Here is a 19,386-nt window from a genome sequence, read left to right as displayed (position 1 = left end):
CAAGTGCAGGCAAGTGCAGGATCAAGAAAAACGGGGCGCTGTCACGGGCTGCAGACAGAATTAGGATTGAGATTGACATGGCGTGGTGGAGCCGGGCAACGCTGAGCAACGCCTTTGGGGAGCGTTGGTGACTTTGCAGCGGTTGTTAGGGCTGGGATTGGCTGCGGGACAAACGGACGATCCACATGGTTGACTTTGGTTGACAGCGCCGGTGGTTTTGGCTCTGCCCCTTGACATGTCTAGGCATGTCTAGCCATGTTTAGCCATGTTTAGCCATGCCAATCTCTGCCAAAAACCGTTGTGCCATGCGACAATCCGCCAGTGCCGGGCTCCACTTGGCTGACTCGCAGGACCGAACCGTCCTCGGTGGATGTCCGGGAAATTCGCTTGTTGTGCCAAAAACCAAAACGATGCAAAACGCAATGATCATCGGTGTCTGGCCCCCATCGTTGGGTTATTCTTGCACGTGCATTTTACGCGGATTCTCTTCAAGTACTGAACTGCCGCACGACTCCTGGCCGCGATGGGTTTGGATTTCTCTCTGTCTTGCAAGTCCCCCATCATGCATGGCACCCAGGTGTTCGCATGGCCATGCAGTTCTACAATGTCTTCGAATATGCCATAGTGCGCGACCAGCTCATCGCCAACACGGTGCTGGTGGCCGTGAGCACTCTGGCGATCGTGCTGCGCTTCGTCTCGCGGCGCATCCGACGCAGCAAGATCTGGTGGGATGATGTTTGTATCGTCGGGTCGATGGTACGAGGTCCTCGAGAACCCTATGGATATGCGGACTGACGGACTGAATCTCGGACAGCTCAACACCTACGGCATGCTAGCAATGCACTACCACTATGCGCGGGTCGGAATGCGTCACCACATCACCGCAATTCCCGCCGAAAACGCCATCCTCATCTTCAAAGTGGGTTCCATGTTCAGGTCCTAGCAATGACAACGGTCACTGACGAGCGCAGATGCTCATCGTCTACCAAATCATCTACTACAACTGCATGGTGCTCGCCAAATTCTCCTACCTCTTCTTCTACCTCCGCATCTTCGTCACGCGCGGGTTCCGCATCGCCGCGCGGGTGTGCATGGGCTGCGCGGCGGCTTACTGGGTGGGTAGCATGCTCCAGATTTTCCTGATCTGCCAGCCCTTCGAGAAGAACTGGAACTCGACCCTACCTGGCCACTGCGCGAGCATGAACGTGGCATTCTCGACGATCGGCGCTTTTAACCTTGTTACCGACTTGGTCATCATGGCCCTGCCCGTGCATCACATCTGGAAACTGCAGACCTCGACGGCCACCAAGCTGGCCTTGTATGGCATATTCGGAATGGGATTATTGTACGTCGTCTGCCATTCCCTTCCATCAAGACTCGAAGAAAGAACCAGAAAACTGACAAAAGGGCCAGCATTTCCGCCATTACCATCATCCGCATCCGTGTTCTCACGACCGTCGACTTCGCCGACCTCTCGTACAGTATGATCTGGGCGGCCTTCTGGAGTGTCGCTGAACCTGCCCTTGCCATTCTGAACGCCTGCGTCCCCATGATGCGTCCAGTATTCAAGGCCGCCTTCCCCGGGGTCTTCTCGTCGGCCAAAGCGGCATATTCATCTCAGACTGGGGCACAGTCCGGGGCATCAGCGCGGGCGTTCCAGCGCATGCGTGACACCGAGAGCGAACTGCCTCTGACGCGGCTGGAGCCCTCGTCGAAGAGTGGCAGCCGAGAGCAGGATTACGAGGTCTCGTTGAACGAAGAGCACCGGTCGCATGGGGAGTAGAGTCCGAAGGGGTGGTCATTTATATAGCACGTGACTCCCCATAGGTTAAGGTTGTGGAAGTGAATGATATACGCGTCATCTTAATGTATTGTTTCTTAGAATTTTCTACTACTCAAAGACTAAGTATTGAATGAACATCGTGGGCGAAAGAGGTCAGCTGATCCCACGGACTTCTCTTCTGTGTGGCCCCCCTCCATCACCCTCCATCACCACCGTAACTGCCTTTCTCATCATCAGCTCACCTTCTTATCAGATTTACACATCCTGCTTCTGCTTGTATTTCACCGTTTGTGCGCACCAGCTCGTTGCGCCTACGTTTTGCCATACCTTTCCTCAGCCCCACAGATCACTGCTGTTACTCCGTTGTCACGATGACGCAGCCAGTCTACTTTGTTAATTCTGACTATGGAGCGGGGACTCGACTCCGCTTGAACACTGCTGAGTGGACTATTGTATCCTTAATTAACGAGCACGTCGCCCCTGTGGAGCCCGAGGATGCAGCTAACTTTGATGCTCGTCCATTTGCTTGCGCTCGCTTCCTTGTACGCAGGCCTCACCGTGGCGCTACTCAGCAGGCTTTTATACAGATCTAGAAACAAATCGCAATTGTGGGAATTGAGTCGCAGGGCGCTCGGGAACGTGCTCGGTAGGCCAGGCAGCATACCCCCCTAGAAGTGGTTGCCTTCCAGCAGTTTTCGAGACAGACCGTAACGTGCACTCCAGCCCTGCTTGATAGTAAGCAGGAACAGCAAGGAGACACAGACCATATGCCCGGTGGCTTTATACACACTATTGTCTGGAACATTGTTCCAGGAATTCGCCTGGGGGACGCCTGCAGTGAAAAACCATTCTGGCACCTGGCCCATGAGGAACGAGATCTTATTCGCGATGCACCCAAGTGTACCCTTCTGTAAGTTCTGGTAGGGCTTCTACGCTCCCGCTGTCCGTATCACTGTTGCTGCTCTTGTTCTGTTTCCTAACTATGCAAGGGCTCTTCGTTCTGCTGTTGCTTTTGAACCCGCGGCAGGAACAGCTGAAAACCTCGTTTGGGATAGATCTGCACGCAAACTGTTTGTGAACCCCAAATCCCTCGCCTTTTGCTTTGATAGAGATTACTAACTTTATCTAGGTACTTTGTCGGTTGGCTCAACTGCATCTGATTGACTTCCAATGAACGCAGCAAGCCCTGGAGCCCAATCCTTTGAGCGGCCTTGCTCGGGCACCCCATATACCCTTCGCCGGCCCATCATGGTAAGGCCACACTCATGAATGGGCATTCTAGATACGCTCAGTCGGAATAGGATTGTGCGGCGGAACACGACGGTCGAAAGGCTGAGTGGCGGTCATGTGGGCCTTGTTATCACAGGAAAAGCCCAGTGCAGTAAATACCACTGTGGTCGGGATCACTGCTTGTGAAGATCGATAGTTATTATTCGACGACAGGTTGCTCCTCGGCCTCCGTCTTTCAGCTCTCATCACGCCATTAATGAATCGATGCCGAGCTAGACTATGACCACTAGAACGTACGAGGTATAAGCTCTGAAGACGACCTCGGCTGCATCTCTTTTCGGCCTTCACGTCATCCTCCGTGACAGAGATTTCTCCAATGTGAGTGGGAGCAATCTTGACTTATTTGGCCCAATCAAGTAAGTCAATCAAGGAGCTTGGACAGGAAAACTAGCGATGAGGCCAGACCCATCTCTTCCCCTCCGCCCAGCAGGCTCGATCCGACCCGCCACAAACCACGGGGCATTCCTCTTTGATCTGCATTCTCCAGCGATCATCCAAGTCGCAATGAGGTGACGATGATGGGGATGTCTCGGGAAGCAATCTATAAATCTGCAATGCAACATCAGCCTCGACCAATGACGCGCACGCGATGAAGATCGCCCCGCTGATCGGCTGAACACCGTATCATCCGGAGCAGTGTTCAGGCGACGGATCGGCATTGCCCGCACTGATCCTGCGATGTGATGAAGCGTGCATCAGCTGTGGAGCCATCCCAGAGCAGCAGTGATGTGCTGAGAGCTGAATACAGCTGGGGTAGACATCACACAATAGTGACATCGAGCCTGCCCGCCATGTTGCCCGACAACCGTAATGAAGAAGGGTATAAATCTCCTCATGGTCCATTGCCAACTGCACTTCTTAACAACAGCAACAATCATCTCCTCCCTCAGTGCCTCACTGCAACGAAACAACCAATCAAACAAAGAAACCAAACTACCAGATTAACAAGATGAACATCCTCCTCCTCCTCTTCCTCAGCCTTCTCCAACTCATCAGCGCCGCGAAATCCGGCACCTACAACGCCGGCTGGCCCGTAGCCGGCACCTGGGTGGCGACCGACACGGTGTTCGCGCGCGAGACTGGCATCGACAAGTATCGATTCACCAAAGCGGACGGACTCATCTACACGTACCAGCTGGACATCAACGTGGCCGAGGTGCAAGGGTCGTTCGGCAGCACGTACGTGTTTTATGAAACGACGGACGAGTATTACCTTACGGTCTTCACCCGGGGCGTGCACACAATCAATTTCAATACCCAGGATCCGTATATCTTGCAGGTCAAGATTGTCGAGGGTTAAGCTTGATAATCTTTGAACCTAGGGCTCTGTGGGTGAGTGTGCTGTTTTGGGGGCTAGATTTGTGGTAGATATGGTATGGGGGAGAGGGGTAGAGGGACGAGAGGGCGGTTCTGCGTTTCTTAGCTGCAGTTCAACATGATAGTGACTTGGGACTCGGACATCCAACATGCCAGGGTAATAGTATTTATATCTGCGGTGGCACGAAATCTGTTTCGGTAACTTTTGTATACCCAGTGGATGAGAAGATAGAAGAATGAATGTCTTATCGCCAAAACAATTAGGAAGCAAGTTGGCTACACCTCGGACCAAGGCCCTAGTGTACTATATCTATTGTCCAGACCTTGGGGTATAGGACTCCTAAGGACTAGTTCGGTAACATATCAGCAGATTGCTTGCCTTACCTAACCTCTGCATCCACTGCATCATTGTGAAGCGAACAAAATAGTGAGATATCATTGTATGCAGGGAGGGCCGATATTCGGCGGGTTGATCGCCAGGCTAGGCTCTTTTGGGCTTTCCGAGTCACATGCCCGGTGGGATAGTTGTACTCTGTAAATCCACCGCATCCACTCCACTTCCCATTCGCGTTTGCCAATGCTCGCTTTCATCTATATCTAGCTTCCTTGAGAATATGTTCCCCATGCTCTCTCTGTCCCCTCTTTGTCGCTTATATTCTTCTCATCTGCACCATATCAGTCACCATTACCGCGCAGATCGTTGACGTCGCTAGCCTCATTCCTAGCACCATCCCCCCCCCGCCGAAGAAGAGAGTAAGGATAGCAGCCACCCCACCCTCCAGCCTGCACGAAGAACCTCACCACTAATCTCTGGCCGTGTAGAGCTCTTTCTCCCTCGGGTCTTCGAGCAGGGGGATGTTGCCGGTTTTGATTGCGACCACGACCACGATTGGCCCCTCCCCCTCGAGAGTGATGTTTTTCGATCCATGCTTTATCAATTCAACGACCCATGCGTCGCTCGCTATGTTTGGCCAGAGGGGATTGACGGTGACACCACCGGCCGCCATTCTGGCATCATCCCTACGGACAGAGTTCCCGATACCATAAAGTGGGAGAACGCCTTGAGACACCGAAACTGTCACTCTCGGTCGCAAGAGCTGGAAATATGCCAATCGAGAGGAGTTTGAGTCCTGCATGACAAAACAGGACCATATTCTCAGGACTCTTACCATGCACCTCTATTTCAGGACGCATGCCACGGACTCTCTATGGATAAGGTAAGCAGGGCCCGTCGTCGCGCTCAGAATTCGAGCTCATGGTTTCCCCCACAGCTACACTACTCAGGCCAAACAATACTACTTCATTGGTGGTAAGCAATATGCCTCCCGATCCGAGTCTGCCGTAACGGCCCGCCTACAGAGTCAACGAATCCCGATTCCGTCCTTCACTGGGGTATGTGTTCCTAGGTGATTGGTTTGTGCGACCACTTCCTAACGTGAAGGTCTAGTGGTTCCCAGGGCAGACCTGGAGTGAATTCGTGGGCGAGATCCTGGCCATCATGCTGGGCCAGCTTGCCTGTAACTTCCGTCATGAGGTGCAGGACCAGGAGGGTCTTCCTTGTCGGGTTCTTCGGCTGCCAGATCTTCATTGCCCGGGGATTCTTTCCTCTGAGCCAGATCCAACGGGTACATGCGAAGGGCTGTTCGGCAGCTGAAACATTCCCCCTGGAGTTCTCGCGCGGCTACGATATCTCTCGCAAGCAAGATTGAATTAAATTTACGCAGAACCTGCAGCGTTTGCTCCGTTACCTGGTCAGTGGAAAGGCAAAAGTCGGGGGGATCCGGGCCTGCTTGCAGGCGAATTCTGACTCGACATGAGCCCTGATAAATCGCTCTGGTCCTGCGACATTTACGCTCCCTGAATAGGCCATGCGGCTTAGCACCTATGGTTCAACGCTACCTCAACGGCGGAGTGCCTGAACTGAGGAACTCGCGATCCCTATATCCAGGCTGACCAAGAGCATAACCCTATCAGCAGTGATCGGCTGATAGAAAGCTTAGCCGCGGTCTTCAGCCCCGCATGCTTTAGCTGGTAATTGGCCACAAATGAACTTCTCAGCCACAATGCTTGGTCTGAGAAAGGGGCCCAGGTTCTCTCGATGAACAGGACGATATAGAACTTTTTATATTTGTTTTATTCATCAGCCCGCAAGTAGCTGCCCCTCTATTCCGGGTCTGAACACATTCTAAAGAGTCGCTCTTGCTCCGCCAATCGTCCCCGAAAACAAGCCGTCGAGACTCGGACGCTGCAAGGTACGTGACTACACTGTGCTCATTATACAGCCGCGCGATCACCATCCACAAGCAGCCCGGTATCCGTGTCCATCATTTCCGTTCCAACCCTACAAGAAACATTAGCCTGAGCCTAAACAGTTGCTGAATGAACCACGGAAGAAAGCTCACCTGCAGGCGATTGGCGATATCGCTGACATACGACCCGGTGGCATCCTGGGGATCGTCCAGATCGTTGAAGTTGATGCTGCCCGAGTTGTAGCCACGGAGCACATTATACGGGTTTCCGCCCGTGTTGGCACCGACATTATCGTTGTTGAACCACTGGACAAGACCTCCACCGGCGGAGGTGCCCTGGGTACCGTCGACAATCATCTGGGTGATGCTGCCCTGCGGGTCGCTGGCGTCGAAGGAGGTGGAGCCGGCGTAGGCCTGCATCAGGCCGCAGTTTTCGACTCCGTTGTTGGTGCAGCCGACATAGACGTTGCCGCTGGACTAATCGTGGGAAAACTCGGTTAGTGATGAAGACACAAATGTTTAACCTGAAAGAACACGTACCTCCTGCATAACAACAGCCAGAACCAATCTCGGATCGACCTTGGCATCGGCCGAGACCTGCACAATGGCGTTCCAGATATCGCCCTGGATGGGACCGTCCTCGACCAAGGCCATCGAGGTCTGCTGGTTCAGGTCGAACATCTCGGTGAAGCCCATCCAGTTCGCGAAGGGGGGGAAGTTGGCTGCGGCTCCCCCAAAGCAGTAGTAGTACTCGGGGTCCTCGTAGGCTGTGGCACCGTCGGTCAAGGACGAGCTGTACCAGTTGAGTCCATTGCCGGTCACCGCAGGTCCATTGCTGGTGCTGCTGCCACTGCTACCAGTGCTGCCACTGCTGCTGCTACCACCCGACGAGGTCGCGCCATCGGCACTGTGCAGATAGGCAGCAACAACGCCACCCCAGCCACCCGAGTTGGCAGCCTCAGTCGCCGCGTCGACCTTGTTCTCCTTCACGATGTTGGTGATGGCCTTGACGTTCGTGCCGTACAGATAGACACTGCCCTCACTGGACAGAATGCGGATCGCATTCGCCTGGCAATCGCCCGTGCAGCTGCCGCCGTGGTTGAAGAACACCCAAACACCGCCGCCGTACAGGAACAGATTGCTCGATCCGCGGATGCGCTCGAAGAAGGCCATGCGGCAGCCGACGTCGTCGGCGTCGCACTCGCTGAAGGTGGGGTCACTAGCGATGAGGTTGTCGGTCCAGGGGGCGGGGGCGATGCCGGAGCTGGGGGCGCCCCAGCCCTGCCAGTAGGGGGTCTCGCTCTGCTGGAAGGAGCTGAGGACGTTAGACGCGTACTCGAAGTTGTACTGGTAGAGGGTGTTGTGCTCCATGGCGGTACCGACGAGCCAGGTACCCTTGGTGGCCTCGACGAGCATACCGCGGCCGGTCGAGACGGTGGTGGTTTCCAGGTTGCCGTCGAGGTTGTGGTCGGCCGTCCAGCCCCACATGTTCTCGATGTAGGCCGAGGAGGTCGCCGTCAAGTGGAGCAGGCCCCATGCGGCCTTGCAGATGTCCGGGTTGCCGTAGCAGTTGGTCTGCACCTTGCTGCCGGCGGCGCCGCCGATCCGGAAGTGCGAGTTCCACAGACCCACGGCTCCCGGTGTCGAGCCGGCGATGTTGACCTCGACCAGCTTGCAGCCCTGCAGCACGTCCGCAACGGTGAAGAGCATGTCTGAGATCTGGGCGGTGCCCACGTCGCCGGAGTTGCCGACTTGGACCATGGTCGTGGGGGCATCGGGGTTATAGAAGTTACCGCCGGTGGCGCTGATGGCGGAGGCGTAGGCGTCGCCGATGATGATGGAGCCTGAGGGGATCAGGATGGTGTCGGTGACAATATAGGTACCGGCGGGGAAGTAGATGATCTTGCAGCCGGCGTACTGCGCCAGGATGGCGTTGATGTTGGCAGTATCGTCCGTCGCGCCGTCGCCGTACACAGGAAGTCCGGAGACGCTCTTGATGTTGATGAACTGGTTGGCCGAGTATTGGGAGTAGGTGGGCGGAGCCATGGTGAAGTATTTGCCGTTGGAGTCGAGGAGGACGTCGGCACGCGCGGTGGTCACGCTCAGTCCCTGCTCGTAGGCGGCGGAGGTCGCGCCACCGGAGTACAGGTTGCCGTGGACCCAGGTGTTGGTGACGGAGCCGGTCAGGACGGCGTTGCCGTTGAGTGAGACGGTGCTGCCGCTGTTGGTGCAGGCCACGTTGTCGAGGATGATGGAGTTCTGAGCGCTGCCACCGGCGTTGGAGGAGATGATCATGTTGCCCAGGTAGTTGGCCGTGGAGTCGATCACCGTCAGCGAGCCGGAGATGCTGCTGGCGTCGATACCGGTGGCGCCGTTCTGGAGCGTGCAGTCCTGACAGACGAGCTCGAAAGCGCCGGCTTTGATACCGACGTTGGCGCCGTTGATGTTGATTCCCTTGAGAATCCACTGCTGACCGCTGAGCTCCATGGCAATGGCGCCACCGTAGAAGGTCAGGTCGTTCTGCAGAGGGAATGGTCAGTAATGGCTCTCAGGGATTAGGGCTAGGGAGGCGGCGCACCAGAATGATGTTACTGTTTGAATCGTACTGACTCGTCACACCGACGTGGTTCGAGTTGTCGGGCATGTTGAACACCACGTTGGTCAGCTGGGTCGCCTGCGAGACGGTCCAATCCAGCAAGGTGATGGAAGTCGAGGTGGAGACGCTGGTGGAGTCGATAATCACGTTCTTGAGACCGATATAGAAGTTGATGGTTCCGCCCAACTTGGGGTCCTTGCCGTAGATAATGTGGTCGGTAGGAAAGCTGGCGCTGGCCTTCAGGGTGGGCGGGTTTAGAGCATCTCCCACGAAGACCGTGCCAACGTAGAGCTGCAGGGGGCTGTCGAGTCTGTACGTGCCGGCGGGCAGGTATACCACGGCGGGCTGGCCGGTGGTACCCATGGAGCCGCTGCTGCGGTCAGGACCGTTGGAAGCTCCGGCTGTTGGAGTGTCAGTACAGTGCATAAGTCGTTGCATGACAAGGGCGACGTACCTTTGATGGCATTTTGAATGGCGGTAGAAGCATCGGTGGCACCGGTGTTGTCGGCGCCATAGTCGGTGACGACGTTCCGGAAGACCTTGTAGTTGGCCTTGTAGGAGGAGTCGAGGAAGGAGGATTCGCCGTTATGGGTGATACTCTCATACCAGAACGTGCTGGGGCTGTCCGGGGTGGGACCGCCGCAGCTGGCTCGCTTCTGGTGGGGATAGGTCAGGTTGCCCCCGTGCGAGTGAGGCGAGACAGGGTTCCAGGGCTGCGCGGTCTTGTTCTGGATCACAAAGGGAATGCCTGCTTTGATCGGAACATAGTCCGCGGACGGAATCCACTGATCGACATTGAAGGAACTATAGTTAGTAGGAGAGATAAAAGATTGCGATTGCGATTGAGATTGAGAGTTCAAAAGAGAGCGAGCAGGAAGTGCTGTGGAAAGACAAGCAAAAGAAAGACTAGAGGTCAGAAGCCAGCTGAGCTTGGCCATGGTGAAGGAAGGACTGGACTGGGGGTAAAAGAATGACAGTGAATGACCCTGACTCCCATCTGAACGCATGGGGTTGAGGGTGCAGATTATATACTCGCAGCCCTACCAGGACTGTTCGTGGAGGGCTCGTTGAGGGTCCATCTAGGGTCCATCCAGGGTCCATCGCAGCTGAAGGTGTATACGACCAGTTTCCCTTTCCAGGCAAGCTGAAGTTCTCATGGAACGCAAAATCTCCATGGTGGTCAGCTCATCCAGCCCGGAGACCCAGGAGATTGGAGCAATGCGACATTGCAATCTCGGTTAAAGACCGTGAGGGTTCTTCAAATGGTGTTTTCTTCATTAGCCCTGAGATCGCGTGCGGACTAGCGTGAAGCAGTGCGGATTGGCCTTGAAGAGCACCAATCACTCTTCCTCACGCCGTTCACGCCGTTCACGGCTGAACCGGGCTTTAGTCTGGATTTGTAGATAGTCAGATAGCCCTAACTACCTGGTTCTAGTAAGGCACGATCATGATTAGTATATTTCTGCCCCACTCGGTTGACCCCTTCACCCTTCAGCTACCCCATTGGGTAGTCACTTAGTGAGCTTAGTGCCTGGTACCTGACTCTGCAAGAATACATTCATAATTACTGATTAGTCTGCTAGACCCACTTAGTTCAGGCCTCCAGCGCCGTCGTTGGGCGGCAGTGAGACACACACAATCTACGACTTCGTGTTGAAATTACCACCCGCCTGTCAATATCTCCAAGATGAGGCCCCCTGAGCGTCAACTGGATGATGCCAACACAGGATGCTACCATGCATTAAGCTTGAATCAACGCAGCCATTGCGAGTTGTAACTTATGGACAGGTCTGGTGACTAATCCGCACCCGGACTCAGATATTAGCCTGGCCCGTGCATACGAGCCTCGCCCCACTGCATCCCCTGGGTCAATCACTAGACAAGCATCGATCGAGACGAGTGGACTGGCGCAGAGGAAGTGGGATCCACGTTTGGCCGGAAAGGAGACAGGAGTGCATGCAGTAATGCAGCCGCAGAAGTGTCAGAAGATGCCAGGGGTCCTGCCCGATTTTGTCTAGCTAATCCCCACCAACACATGAATTGGCTCAACAAGTCGAAGAATCACGTACACTGACACTTATTCCTGAGGCAGGTTCTTGCTCGTCGCTGTCTCTGTGCCACTGCCACCGGTCCTGGGAGAACCCTACATCAGACGTCTCCTCCTGTGCTCTTTATTGTCGAGAACAGCTGCAAGAATTGAGAAGATAATCTCTGCCTGGTATGGAATACCTTCCTCTGCAGGTGACGAGTATCAACCGATCAACTAATAGTCTGAAACACTGAGGCTGACAAGCACTGCAACCTGCCCCACGCACTCCCTGGCACATGGCACATGGCACGCCACACATACAAGTGCCCGCAGCAGCACTCCCGACTTGGCACCACGGACCACGCATGATTCGGTGATAAGCCAACTCAGTAAGTGCTGAGGACTTTGCCACTATTCTGTGAGTGAAATTAAATTACTACCCAATATTATTGTCGTTTCTTCGGAATATACATTTCAATTCATCCAATCATGTCTGCCACTACTCTCCGAGAGGGTAACAATGCAGAACTTGTCCCGCTGCGAAGACATTAGTAACAGCCCCGAGTCTTCATAGAGCAAGGATCCAAAGTGACTCACAATAGAAAGACGCGTCCTTGCTAGCCAGGAACACGAAACTCGTTGCCACCTCAGAGGGCTGTCCCGGACGACCCAGCGGCTTGCCGGAGGCCCATCCCTCCATGGACTCGGCATCTCTGGTATCGATCTGGATGGGGGTATACACGGAACCAGGTCTGTCGCCACTGTTAGTCCAGAATACAGACAATCGCGGTGAAAGGGTAAGGGAAAAGAACATACGCGACCGCGTTTACCCGGATACCCTTGGGCATCAGCTGCAAGGCGAGGGACCGGGTAAAGCCCACAATCGCCCCCTTGGTTGATGCGTAATCGACCATCGTGCCGGAGCCGCGGAAGGTGGTGACGGATGTGTTGTTGATAATCCTGCAGAAGATAGATTAGCCCTCTAGAATCGTGCGGTTGCAATGGGAAGACTTACGAATCTCCCTTGGACATATGTGGGAGCGCGTATTTGGTGATGGCAATCATCTGCAGGATATTGGTGCGGAAGGTGTCCTCGACCTTATCGAGATCGATCTCGGCCAGGTCCTTGCACATGTATTGCTTCGATGCGTTGTTCACGAGAACGTTGATATGCTTGAACCTACAGGAGCACGACAGCGGCGTTAGTCCCGTAGCCTGAGGAAGACCGACTGAAGCCAGCATACTTGTTCACATGTTCCTCCACGGCCTTCTTGCACGTTTCATTCTTCCGCAAATCACCTGGCACCAGGAGACAACTGCGCCCTTCCTTCTCGACCAATTGCTTGGTGTGTTCCGCATCCTCCTGTTCCTCGGGCAAGTATACGATGGTGATGTCAGCCCCTTCGCGGGCCATCAGCGCAGCGACCGAGCGACCGATTCCGGAGCTGTGTTAGACTGTCAGTATGGCACAATTGCACCAGCTTGAAAGACTCACTCTCCGCCCGTGATCAGGACCTTCTTGTCCTTGAGCTTGTTGGAGCCCGTGTATTCGACGAAGCCCTCGCTGCCTTCCAGCTTGGTGGACTCGCTGGATGGTGCCATCTCCTTCTCTAGACTACTCGACGTGTTAGTCTCTGCTGTGCTCCATTGCTTGCGAAGGTGGAAACACACCCCGGCTTGCTCTGAGCCTGTTTTGCCTGCGGGGGCTGGAAGGTCCCATCTTTGCCCATTTGCGACGACATGATTCAATTTACAGGGTCTGTGCGTGAGCGATCTGCAGAGGAAAGTGGTTTGACAATCTGGCTGGGAAAAGTCGAGTGTGTAAACCAGGTTTTATATGGCAGGCCCAGACTACCACATCATTCAGTCATGCGTGCGTCATAGTGCTCGAGCTGCCTGGCCAGGTGCGCGGGGCAGTGAAGTGCGTCTGGTACGATAAGCGCGATGCTTTGAGGCGGCTCTTGCTTCTGGCCCAGGCGGTATGATATGAACTCACAGCATGCAGCGTCTCCAGCGCATGAGCAGTGTTTTCAACATGGTATGGGGTGGTGACGGTGCTGTTCTTGGAATGGCGAACATGAAGAAATTATGCCGCAGATCAAAGGTCGCTGACTAAGCTGTGCACTACGGTCACGTGGTGCTGCTCGGCCATCGTGAGTCCAGAACTCTCACCGCTCTCGGGGCAAAACTCCAGCCTTCCAGAGTTAATCCTCCGATTTGGCCCGATCGGTCCCGTTGCAGCCTTAATGCTGCCTCAGGCTGGCATTGACCCGGAACCACTATCGTGAACAGGGTCTGCCATCCTTCGAGTAAACCAGCGGTCTGTTCAAAGTCTGGATGTTACAAGTGATCGAGTGTCTAGGTATTGCATAAATCTGTCAATAAGATAGGCTCTGTTCTAAATTTACCGATTGCGCGATAGGTAGTATTGTGAGTCAATTAGATATATATCTATCGAAAGGTACAGTACAATTTATCCGCGAACAACGCTACTCTCTAGAGCGACCCTGTCGGCTCGAAGGGCTGGTCCAAGACTTAATGCATGGTACTCTATCCTGTACAAAGGTTCTCTGATTGAAAATCTTGATATTTGGATTCTTCCCAGGTTAGATTGAGACGCATTTACTCCGTACCTGTGTCCAAGTCATCTACAGTGGCTCCATCACTCTAACAGGGAGTTATGCCAACATAGGTCCCGAGGACAACCCCAGGCAAACCAGACACTCTAGTTAAGCTTGAACTGGGCCTGATCCTTGTCGATCGCACTCAGCTCCTTGTTAGTCTCCAACTCCTGCAGTCTGCCCTGCAGTTTGGCTGTGATGAGCATGATGGCCGTCCCGCTCAGCGGCAACCACAGCGGGACCTTCTCCCCGCGGGCCGCCACCTGATACAGCACCTGCGCCACCTGCTCGGGCTGCACTCCGACGCCTGCCTCGAGCCCCTTCTTCACAAACACCTCGAGCTGCCTGGCCGGCAGATCGGGAGCGGCGTAGGCCTCGTGCGGCTTGATGTGCTTCTTGCTGGTCGTCTCGAAGTTGGTCTTGACCGCGCCGGGCTCGACGATGCAGAAGTTGACTTCCGACTGTCAGCACACTACACTCTGCCCCATCATCCAAGGAGGGTAAGGGGAAAACATACTGTTCCAATCAGGGTGCACTTCTCGTGCCACCGACTCGGTCCACCCCTCGACCGCGAACTTGCTGGCGTGGTAGAAAGCATGGCCCGGAAAGGCGCACACACCCGCCACGGAAGAGACGTTGAAGATGAGCCCACCCCGGCGCGTGGGCGACTGCCGCATCACCGCAATGGCCTTCAGGGCGACGCGCACCGTCCCGAAGAAGTTGGTCTCGAACTCGTCGTGCATCTCCGCCTCGGTCACGGCCTCGCTGTCACCGGACAGCGGGTAGCCGGCATTGTTGACCAACACGTCAATGTAGTAGCTCTCCCCAAAGTGGGCCGCTGCGGCCTGGAAGGCAGCGTCCACCGCCGCGGGGGAGGTCACGTCCAGCGCGAGCTTGAGGATGGCCGGGTTGTCGTCGGGCAGGTAGGAGAGGCTGGCAGGGTTGCGGGCGGTCGCGATGAGCCGGTGGCCGGGTTGAGCGGCAACGTGCGTGGCCAGCGCGCGTCCGATGCCGCTGGAGCAGCCGGTTACTGTGTGTGTCAGTGGGCTATGCCAGGACGGTGGGGATGGGGCGGCATACTGAACCAGGTGGCATCAGCGGGGAGCTGGTAGGGCTTGGTGTTGACGGGATTCATCTTGTTGATGGGGCGATTGAGCAATGCAAGGGAAGTGGATTGGAGAAGTGCTGATGATGAAAACGATAGTGCTTCCTGGAGGATGATTCCAGACTTTATGCCTGGCCATCTGAAGTTTGCTTGCGGAGGCCGCCGTCAGGTTTGCTCCGCCGCCTGGCCGAGCTGTGATGTGATTCCCAAGACCGGCTGCATTAGTTGCGAATTAGGGCTGCTGTCTTTCGGGCTTAGCGGTCGGAGTTACCCCGCTCCGTCGGTCGGACAACATCGGGAGTTTCATGGTCATTCGGAGGGTTTTGGCAGACATACAAGTTTTGGCAACTGCTGCACAGTGTCGGCTGATGTCATGGTCTGCTGGAGATTCGCTGTGTGTAGTTGTAGTATTGAGTGATTGAGTGGGAAGCGTAGTCGGCCCGGGTAGCCCCAGCCCTCCACGTGGTTCGGTGGGATGAGAAGAATTATTCAAGAGGGGGTACCTTTGTCGAGGGTGCAGCTCCATTTGTCTGATGGAGAACGAACGATGCAGGATTAGCTACCCGGCTATCTTCTGAGGATATGCATGCATGCTCAGTGTAACATCTTACCAGAGGCAGTTAAAGTGTATGGGCCAGGGTTCGCGATGTAACTCAAGAGGCCAGGGGCGACTGCCCAGTAGCCATACCACGTTGTTTCACCACCAACAAAGCCATTAACTATGTCGTTGCGTTGGCTTGTACAGACCCGAGCGTGTAAGCCCTAAGCTGGACGGACCTCTTTAGACGGCCACTGCAGGATGCCCCGTCCCCATCCAGCCTCGACAGCCTTGGCTCCACAGTCGTCAGCACTCTGCAGAGTCAATGCAGAATACATGATCATCATATAGTTTACTTGAGATGATGGTAGAACCACCAATCAAGTAATGTAAGCCCAGTGATCGCCATGAGGTCATGCAGTCTTCCCTTTAGTCGTCGATCACCACTTTCCCGTCCTTCTGGTCCACAACGAGTAATCGTTCAGGAGTTGGGGAATCGATGAAAGAGGAGTATCGTGCTTCATTCAATACCCTCGCGTCTGACAATCTCCGTCGCTTGGAACGATTCCCTGTCCATTCCCCCATGAGAATTGTATCTTGTCTATTCTATGCCCAGAGAAGAATCTTTCCCAGCCGAAGAAGATCGACGCCGAGGCGGGAGCTAATCGCCGCGTCGCCTGAACTGCCATGCCCCTATTCTCGTGCCGGTTCTCGTGCCGGTTCTGGACCCTGCGCGGATCTTCCAAGTTGCTGATTCCGGAGTAGTAATTGGTCCGATACATGAGGAATTCCTCAATTGAGTTAGCACTGATACGACATCACTTTTGCAGAGGGCATCGACAATAAATGACATTTGAGGCGGGAGCGACCGTGCGGCCGGCTGATCCGCACGGGCTCGCCACAGTGGGCGGCACTCCATTAGATGATAGTCATTGTAGACGGCGCCTCGTGTCTGGAAACAGAGAGGAAGACCCACTGCAATCCATAGGCGAACTCAAAAAGACTCATCAGAAGATCTCCCGATCCCATATGTGCAGTGTCCTCCATTAGAGGGCCGGATCGTGCCTCTAGCCCCAAGCCACTATAGCCAGGCCTGTCTACCCCCTCCGCAACATCGCTTTCAGCCTGGGGGCTTGATTCCCCGCCTTAGTGCTTACTTCAGGACGCATTGACTTTCGTCATGGTTCCTTGGGCTGCTGCAGAGTCGGAGACAGAGCGGCGAAGATATGGACACCTAGAAGATAGGGTTCCCCCATCCGTTCACGGGTAGGCCGGGACAGTTGCCTGTTTGCTGGTGGATGTAGGTACTTTGGCCGTAAATGAGCTCATGAACTGCCAATGGAAAGTCCTCGGGGATTGCAGCAGCCGCGATAAGAGTCCAGTCTGGCTTATGTCGGTTTGAATCACCCAACGGAGTATTGAGAGCCCTGAGTTGAATGGTTATCAATCTCATCGCCTGCAGAACGGACCGTCGATCAGTACTCCGCACGGAATGTGGTGCTGGAGGAAAGAAAAGCAAAATCAGAAGACAATGTCTCATAGTATGACCCTATAGAGCTGGTGATATTGTACTCGAGATATAAGAATCAGCAGAGATGGTACATTGACAGTAGACTTTGACACTACACTGAAAGGTTGACCGATTGATACCGCATGCACCCTCACAATGTCGGACTCCAGTAACCCCCCCAAACGAGCTGCCTGTGACCGCTGCAGGACGCAGAAGTTGCGCTGTGTTCGTGCCCCCGGCCACCCCGCCGACTCGTGCATTCGATGCGTTCGATCCCAGATGGAATGTGTAACCAGTTCATCCAAGCGGCCGGGTCGCCCGAGAAACTCGACCACTGCTTCGCGGCAGACCACCGGGTCGGATCGAACGAAATGTAACAATGATAATATGCACAGCCCTCGCAATCCGAGTCCACCTCTTCCCACGGTGGATCTCCACGCTCTGGCCAGTGTGGACGACTGGTTCAATCTCGAACTGCTGGACGCCGACTACGAGATGAGCAATGCTCCGTGGAACTCCATCGATGCCGGGTTCCCCATTGATGGCAGTGCGACCATCCACACTATGTCCTCCCCATCTACGCCCCCAGATGGACCCTCCCCAGCAGCGTGGCTGAATGACCCGATGATGGACACCAGCCCGACCGAGCATCTCCCGCTCCTGCAGCTCGAGCCTATCGACCCGGGCTTGCTGCCGCTGTTTGGAGACCAGCTGCCCCCTCCGATCTTCGACCACGGCCTGCACCTCTCCGTGCTCCAACGAGAACTCTCCAAACAACTCTTCACTCTTCGGTCGATGCCATGGGACACGACCAAAGCAATGTGGCTGACCTGCCTCCACGAGGCCGGGGGCTGCGACTCCGCCACTCACCCAAGCCCACCGGATCTCCAGATCACCACCACTACCACCACCAACCCACTCGCTAAGATCGCCCAGACTGCCGCCGACTTTGCTCAATTTCTCCGCTCCATTCAAGCCTCTACCCCTCCAGAGAGTACCAATGTCCATCACCACCCAGCCGCCAAAGCTCCCGCCAACACCACCCCCACCTTAGCATTCACCCACCCGCGCCTCAGCATCGCCGACCTCCTCACCATCCTGAGCTGCCACCTGCTCACGATCTCCATCTACGACGTCATCTTCGGCCACTTTATCGAGCAGGCCCGGCTCAACCCCACGGCCCTCCACCTGGCGACGCAAGCCGCCCCCAAGCTGTTTCTCGGTGGCATTGCCGTGCCCCCCGGCTTGGGCATGCTGAGTCACTTGCTGTACTGTTTGACAGGGAGTCAGTTGCGGCCCATCGAAGTTCTCCTCGGCCTGCCAGAGGAGTTCTGTCTCTCATCGCCGCGGACGGGGCTGGACGAGACCGATCCAAAGCCGGAGGGGCTGTTCAGTAGCCCTAGTGGGCAGTTGTTATTCTCGACGTTGATGCAAGTTGAGTTGGACGCGGGGAATGCCGAGTGTGGGCGGGAGAGAGGCGGGCTGGGGGTCATTGAGGCGTTGAGGGGGAAGATGAGACGGGTGCGGTGTTTGGATTGACTTCAGGTCGAGAGGTCTACAAGAGTTCTCTGGTTATTGTATGACCCAGGGGTATACTTGGAGCTACGGGTCGTTAATCAAGGTGTCTACGGGGCTATGAGGTTGTATATAATGCTACTTGAATTTGTGGGGAATAAGAGCGGTAGGTACGTGCCTTGCCGATATGATTGCAAGTATACTTAGGATAGAACCATGGAAGAGCGGATAGCTACAGTCCACACATACATGCGTATTTCACTATGGTCCAGACATTTCTGTTCATGTGTACAGTGAAGTGAAACATAGGGCATTATCGAGTCCAGTGAACCAGGCCCTTAGAGTCCATTACAGAATAATTCTTGGCTACAGCACAGACTACATAATCTATACGAAGCATTCAGATTAGGGGCTGCTGAACGGGAGTTCTTGTCGAGGGATTGACCGGGGGGTGCATGTCTCTGGGACTCTTTTCCGAGGCACGTAACCTTTCTTGTGAACAGCTCAGTCTGTTGGCCTTCACCAACCAAGTATTGAATTTAGCCGGACAATGCTAGACTCAGGGTCTACTCCCGGGCGATCGGGTTCGACCATCTGCTCTAGACCGTGGTGCTCTTCAGTGACCCTGGCCACCGCAGGGAATCGATTCGGTGGTTTCGCCCATTGGTTGGGACCCCACTCGTCAGCTGCCATAATTGCTTCTTTCCAGGGGCTCTCCCTTTTGGGTAATTGTGATGCGCATCATGAAAGGCCCAATCGAGTCCATCCCGGGTGCAGTAGTGCGCCGTAGTGCGCCGTAGTACGCAGTAGTCTACAGGAGGCTGCAAGAGTCG

At 55.0% G+C, this 19,386-nt stretch overlaps 8 protein-coding genes across 8 annotated transcripts; 4 read left to right on the top strand and 4 right to left on the bottom strand.

Annotated features, from left to right (window-relative positions):
* Positions 1 to 126: 126 nt before the first annotated feature.
* Positions 127 to 1,858, top strand: BO86DRAFT_83287 (uncharacterized protein). The gene is made up of 4 exons (XM_025677718.1): positions 127 to 756; positions 815 to 919; positions 972 to 1,345; positions 1,414 to 1,858. The coding sequence occupies exons 1-4, from the start codon at positions 586 to 588 to the stop codon at positions 1,781 to 1,783; spliced, it is 1,020 nt and encodes a 339-aa protein (XP_025528343.1). The 5' UTR covers positions 127 to 585; the 3' UTR covers positions 1,784 to 1,858.
* On the bottom strand, positions 155 to 605 carry BO86DRAFT_388886 (uncharacterized protein). Its single transcript, XM_025671977.1, has one exon. It carries the CDS (start codon positions 428 to 430, stop codon positions 260 to 262), a length of 171 nt encoding a protein of 56 aa, XP_025528344.1. The 5' UTR covers positions 431 to 605; the 3' UTR covers positions 155 to 259.
* Positions 1,859 to 3,951: 2,093 nt separating the features above from the next.
* On the top strand, positions 3,952 to 4,526 carry BO86DRAFT_388884 (uncharacterized protein). Its single transcript, XM_025671976.1, has one exon. It carries the CDS (start codon positions 4,023 to 4,025, stop codon positions 4,371 to 4,373), a length of 351 nt encoding a protein of 116 aa, XP_025528342.1. The 5' UTR covers positions 3,952 to 4,022; the 3' UTR covers positions 4,374 to 4,526.
* Positions 4,527 to 5,560: 1,034 nt separating this feature from the next.
* BO86DRAFT_399088 (uncharacterized protein) lies at positions 5,561 to 6,044 on the top strand (the record flags this gene model as incomplete). The annotated part of the gene is made up of 3 exons (XM_025673599.1): positions 5,561 to 5,607; positions 5,662 to 5,782; positions 5,838 to 6,044. The coding sequence occupies 3 exons, from the start codon at positions 5,561 to 5,563 to the stop codon at positions 6,042 to 6,044; spliced, it is 375 nt and encodes a 124-aa protein (XP_025528341.1).
* A 670-nt stretch (positions 6,045 to 6,714) lies between these two features.
* Positions 6,715 to 10,173, bottom strand: exg9 (putative exo-beta-1,3-glucanase; the record flags this gene model as incomplete). Its single annotated transcript, XM_025667916.1, has 4 exons — positions 6,715 to 7,116; positions 7,180 to 9,159; positions 9,218 to 9,636; positions 9,690 to 10,173. 4 exons carry the CDS (start codon positions 10,171 to 10,173, stop codon positions 6,715 to 6,717), a joined length of 3,285 nt encoding a protein of 1,094 aa, XP_025528340.1.
* Positions 10,174 to 11,450: 1,277 nt separating this feature from the next.
* Positions 11,451 to 13,309, bottom strand: BO86DRAFT_388882 (oxidoreductase, short-chain dehydrogenase/reductase family). Its single transcript, XM_025671975.1, has 7 exons — positions 12,936 to 13,309; positions 12,760 to 12,879; positions 12,509 to 12,709; positions 12,280 to 12,444; positions 12,081 to 12,224; positions 11,862 to 12,016; positions 11,451 to 11,801 (listed from the first exon to the last, which is right to left on the bottom strand). Exons 1-7 carry the CDS (start codon positions 13,004 to 13,006, stop codon positions 11,764 to 11,766), a joined length of 894 nt encoding a protein of 297 aa, XP_025528339.1. The 5' UTR covers positions 13,007 to 13,309; the 3' UTR covers positions 11,451 to 11,763.
* Positions 13,310 to 13,989: 680 nt separating this feature from the next.
* BO86DRAFT_429374 (NAD(P)-binding protein) lies at positions 13,990 to 15,020 on the bottom strand (the record flags this gene model as incomplete). The annotated part of the gene is made up of 3 exons (XM_025675644.1): positions 13,990 to 14,339; positions 14,403 to 14,915; positions 14,966 to 15,020. 3 exons carry the CDS (start codon positions 15,018 to 15,020, stop codon positions 13,990 to 13,992), a joined length of 918 nt encoding a protein of 305 aa, XP_025528338.1.
* A 2,174-nt stretch (positions 15,021 to 17,194) lies between these two features.
* On the top strand, positions 17,195 to 18,577 carry BO86DRAFT_378848 (Zn(II)2Cys6 transcription factor domain-containing protein; the record flags this gene model as incomplete). Its single annotated transcript, XM_025670648.1, has 1 exon — positions 17,195 to 18,577. The coding sequence occupies one exon, from the start codon at positions 17,195 to 17,197 to the stop codon at positions 18,575 to 18,577; it is 1,383 nt and encodes a 460-aa protein (XP_025528337.1).
* Positions 18,578 to 19,386: the final 809 nt, after the last annotated feature.

The sequence above is a fragment of the Aspergillus japonicus genome, assembly GCF_003184785.1.
Source record: "Aspergillus japonicus CBS 114.51 unplaced genomic scaffold BO86scaffold_20, whole genome shotgun sequence".
NCBI classification, from domain to species: domain Eukaryota; kingdom Fungi; phylum Ascomycota; class Eurotiomycetes; order Eurotiales; family Aspergillaceae; genus Aspergillus; species Aspergillus japonicus.
This window is presented reverse-complemented; position numbering and strand designations above follow the sequence as displayed.

Excerpts from the sequence above, each read along its gene's own strand:
- BO86DRAFT_388886 (XM_025671977.1), bottom strand. The coding sequence starts at position 430 with ATGATCATTGCGTTTTGCATCGTTTTGGTTTTTGGCACAACAAGCGAA.
- BO86DRAFT_83287 (XM_025677718.1), top strand. The coding sequence starts at position 586 with ATGGCCATGCAGTTCTACAATGTCTTCGAATATGCCATAGTGCGCGAC. Across the intron at positions 920-971 it reads ACGCCATCCTCATCTTCAAA|ATGCTCATCGTCTACCAAAT; the intron begins GTGGGTTCCATG and ends TGACGAGCGCAG. Across the intron at positions 1,346-1,413 it reads ATATTCGGAATGGGATTATT|CATTTCCGCCATTACCATCA; the intron begins GTACGTCGTCTG and ends CAAAAGGGCCAG.
- BO86DRAFT_388884 (XM_025671976.1), top strand. The coding sequence starts at position 4,023 with ATGAACATCCTCCTCCTCCTCTTCCTCAGCCTTCTCCAACTCATCAGC.
- BO86DRAFT_388882 (XM_025671975.1), bottom strand. The coding sequence starts at position 13,006 with ATGTCGTCGCAAATGGGCAAAGATGGGACCTTCCAGCCCCCGCAGGCA. Across the intron at positions 12,017-12,080 it reads ATCCGGGTAAACGCGGTCGC|ACCTGGTTCCGTGTATACCC; the intron begins GTATGTTCTTTT and ends CAGTGGCGACAG. Across the intron at positions 11,802-11,861 it reads CAAGGACGCGTCTTTCTATT|CGGGACAAGTTCTGCATTGT; the intron begins GTGAGTCACTTT and ends ATGTCTTCGCAG.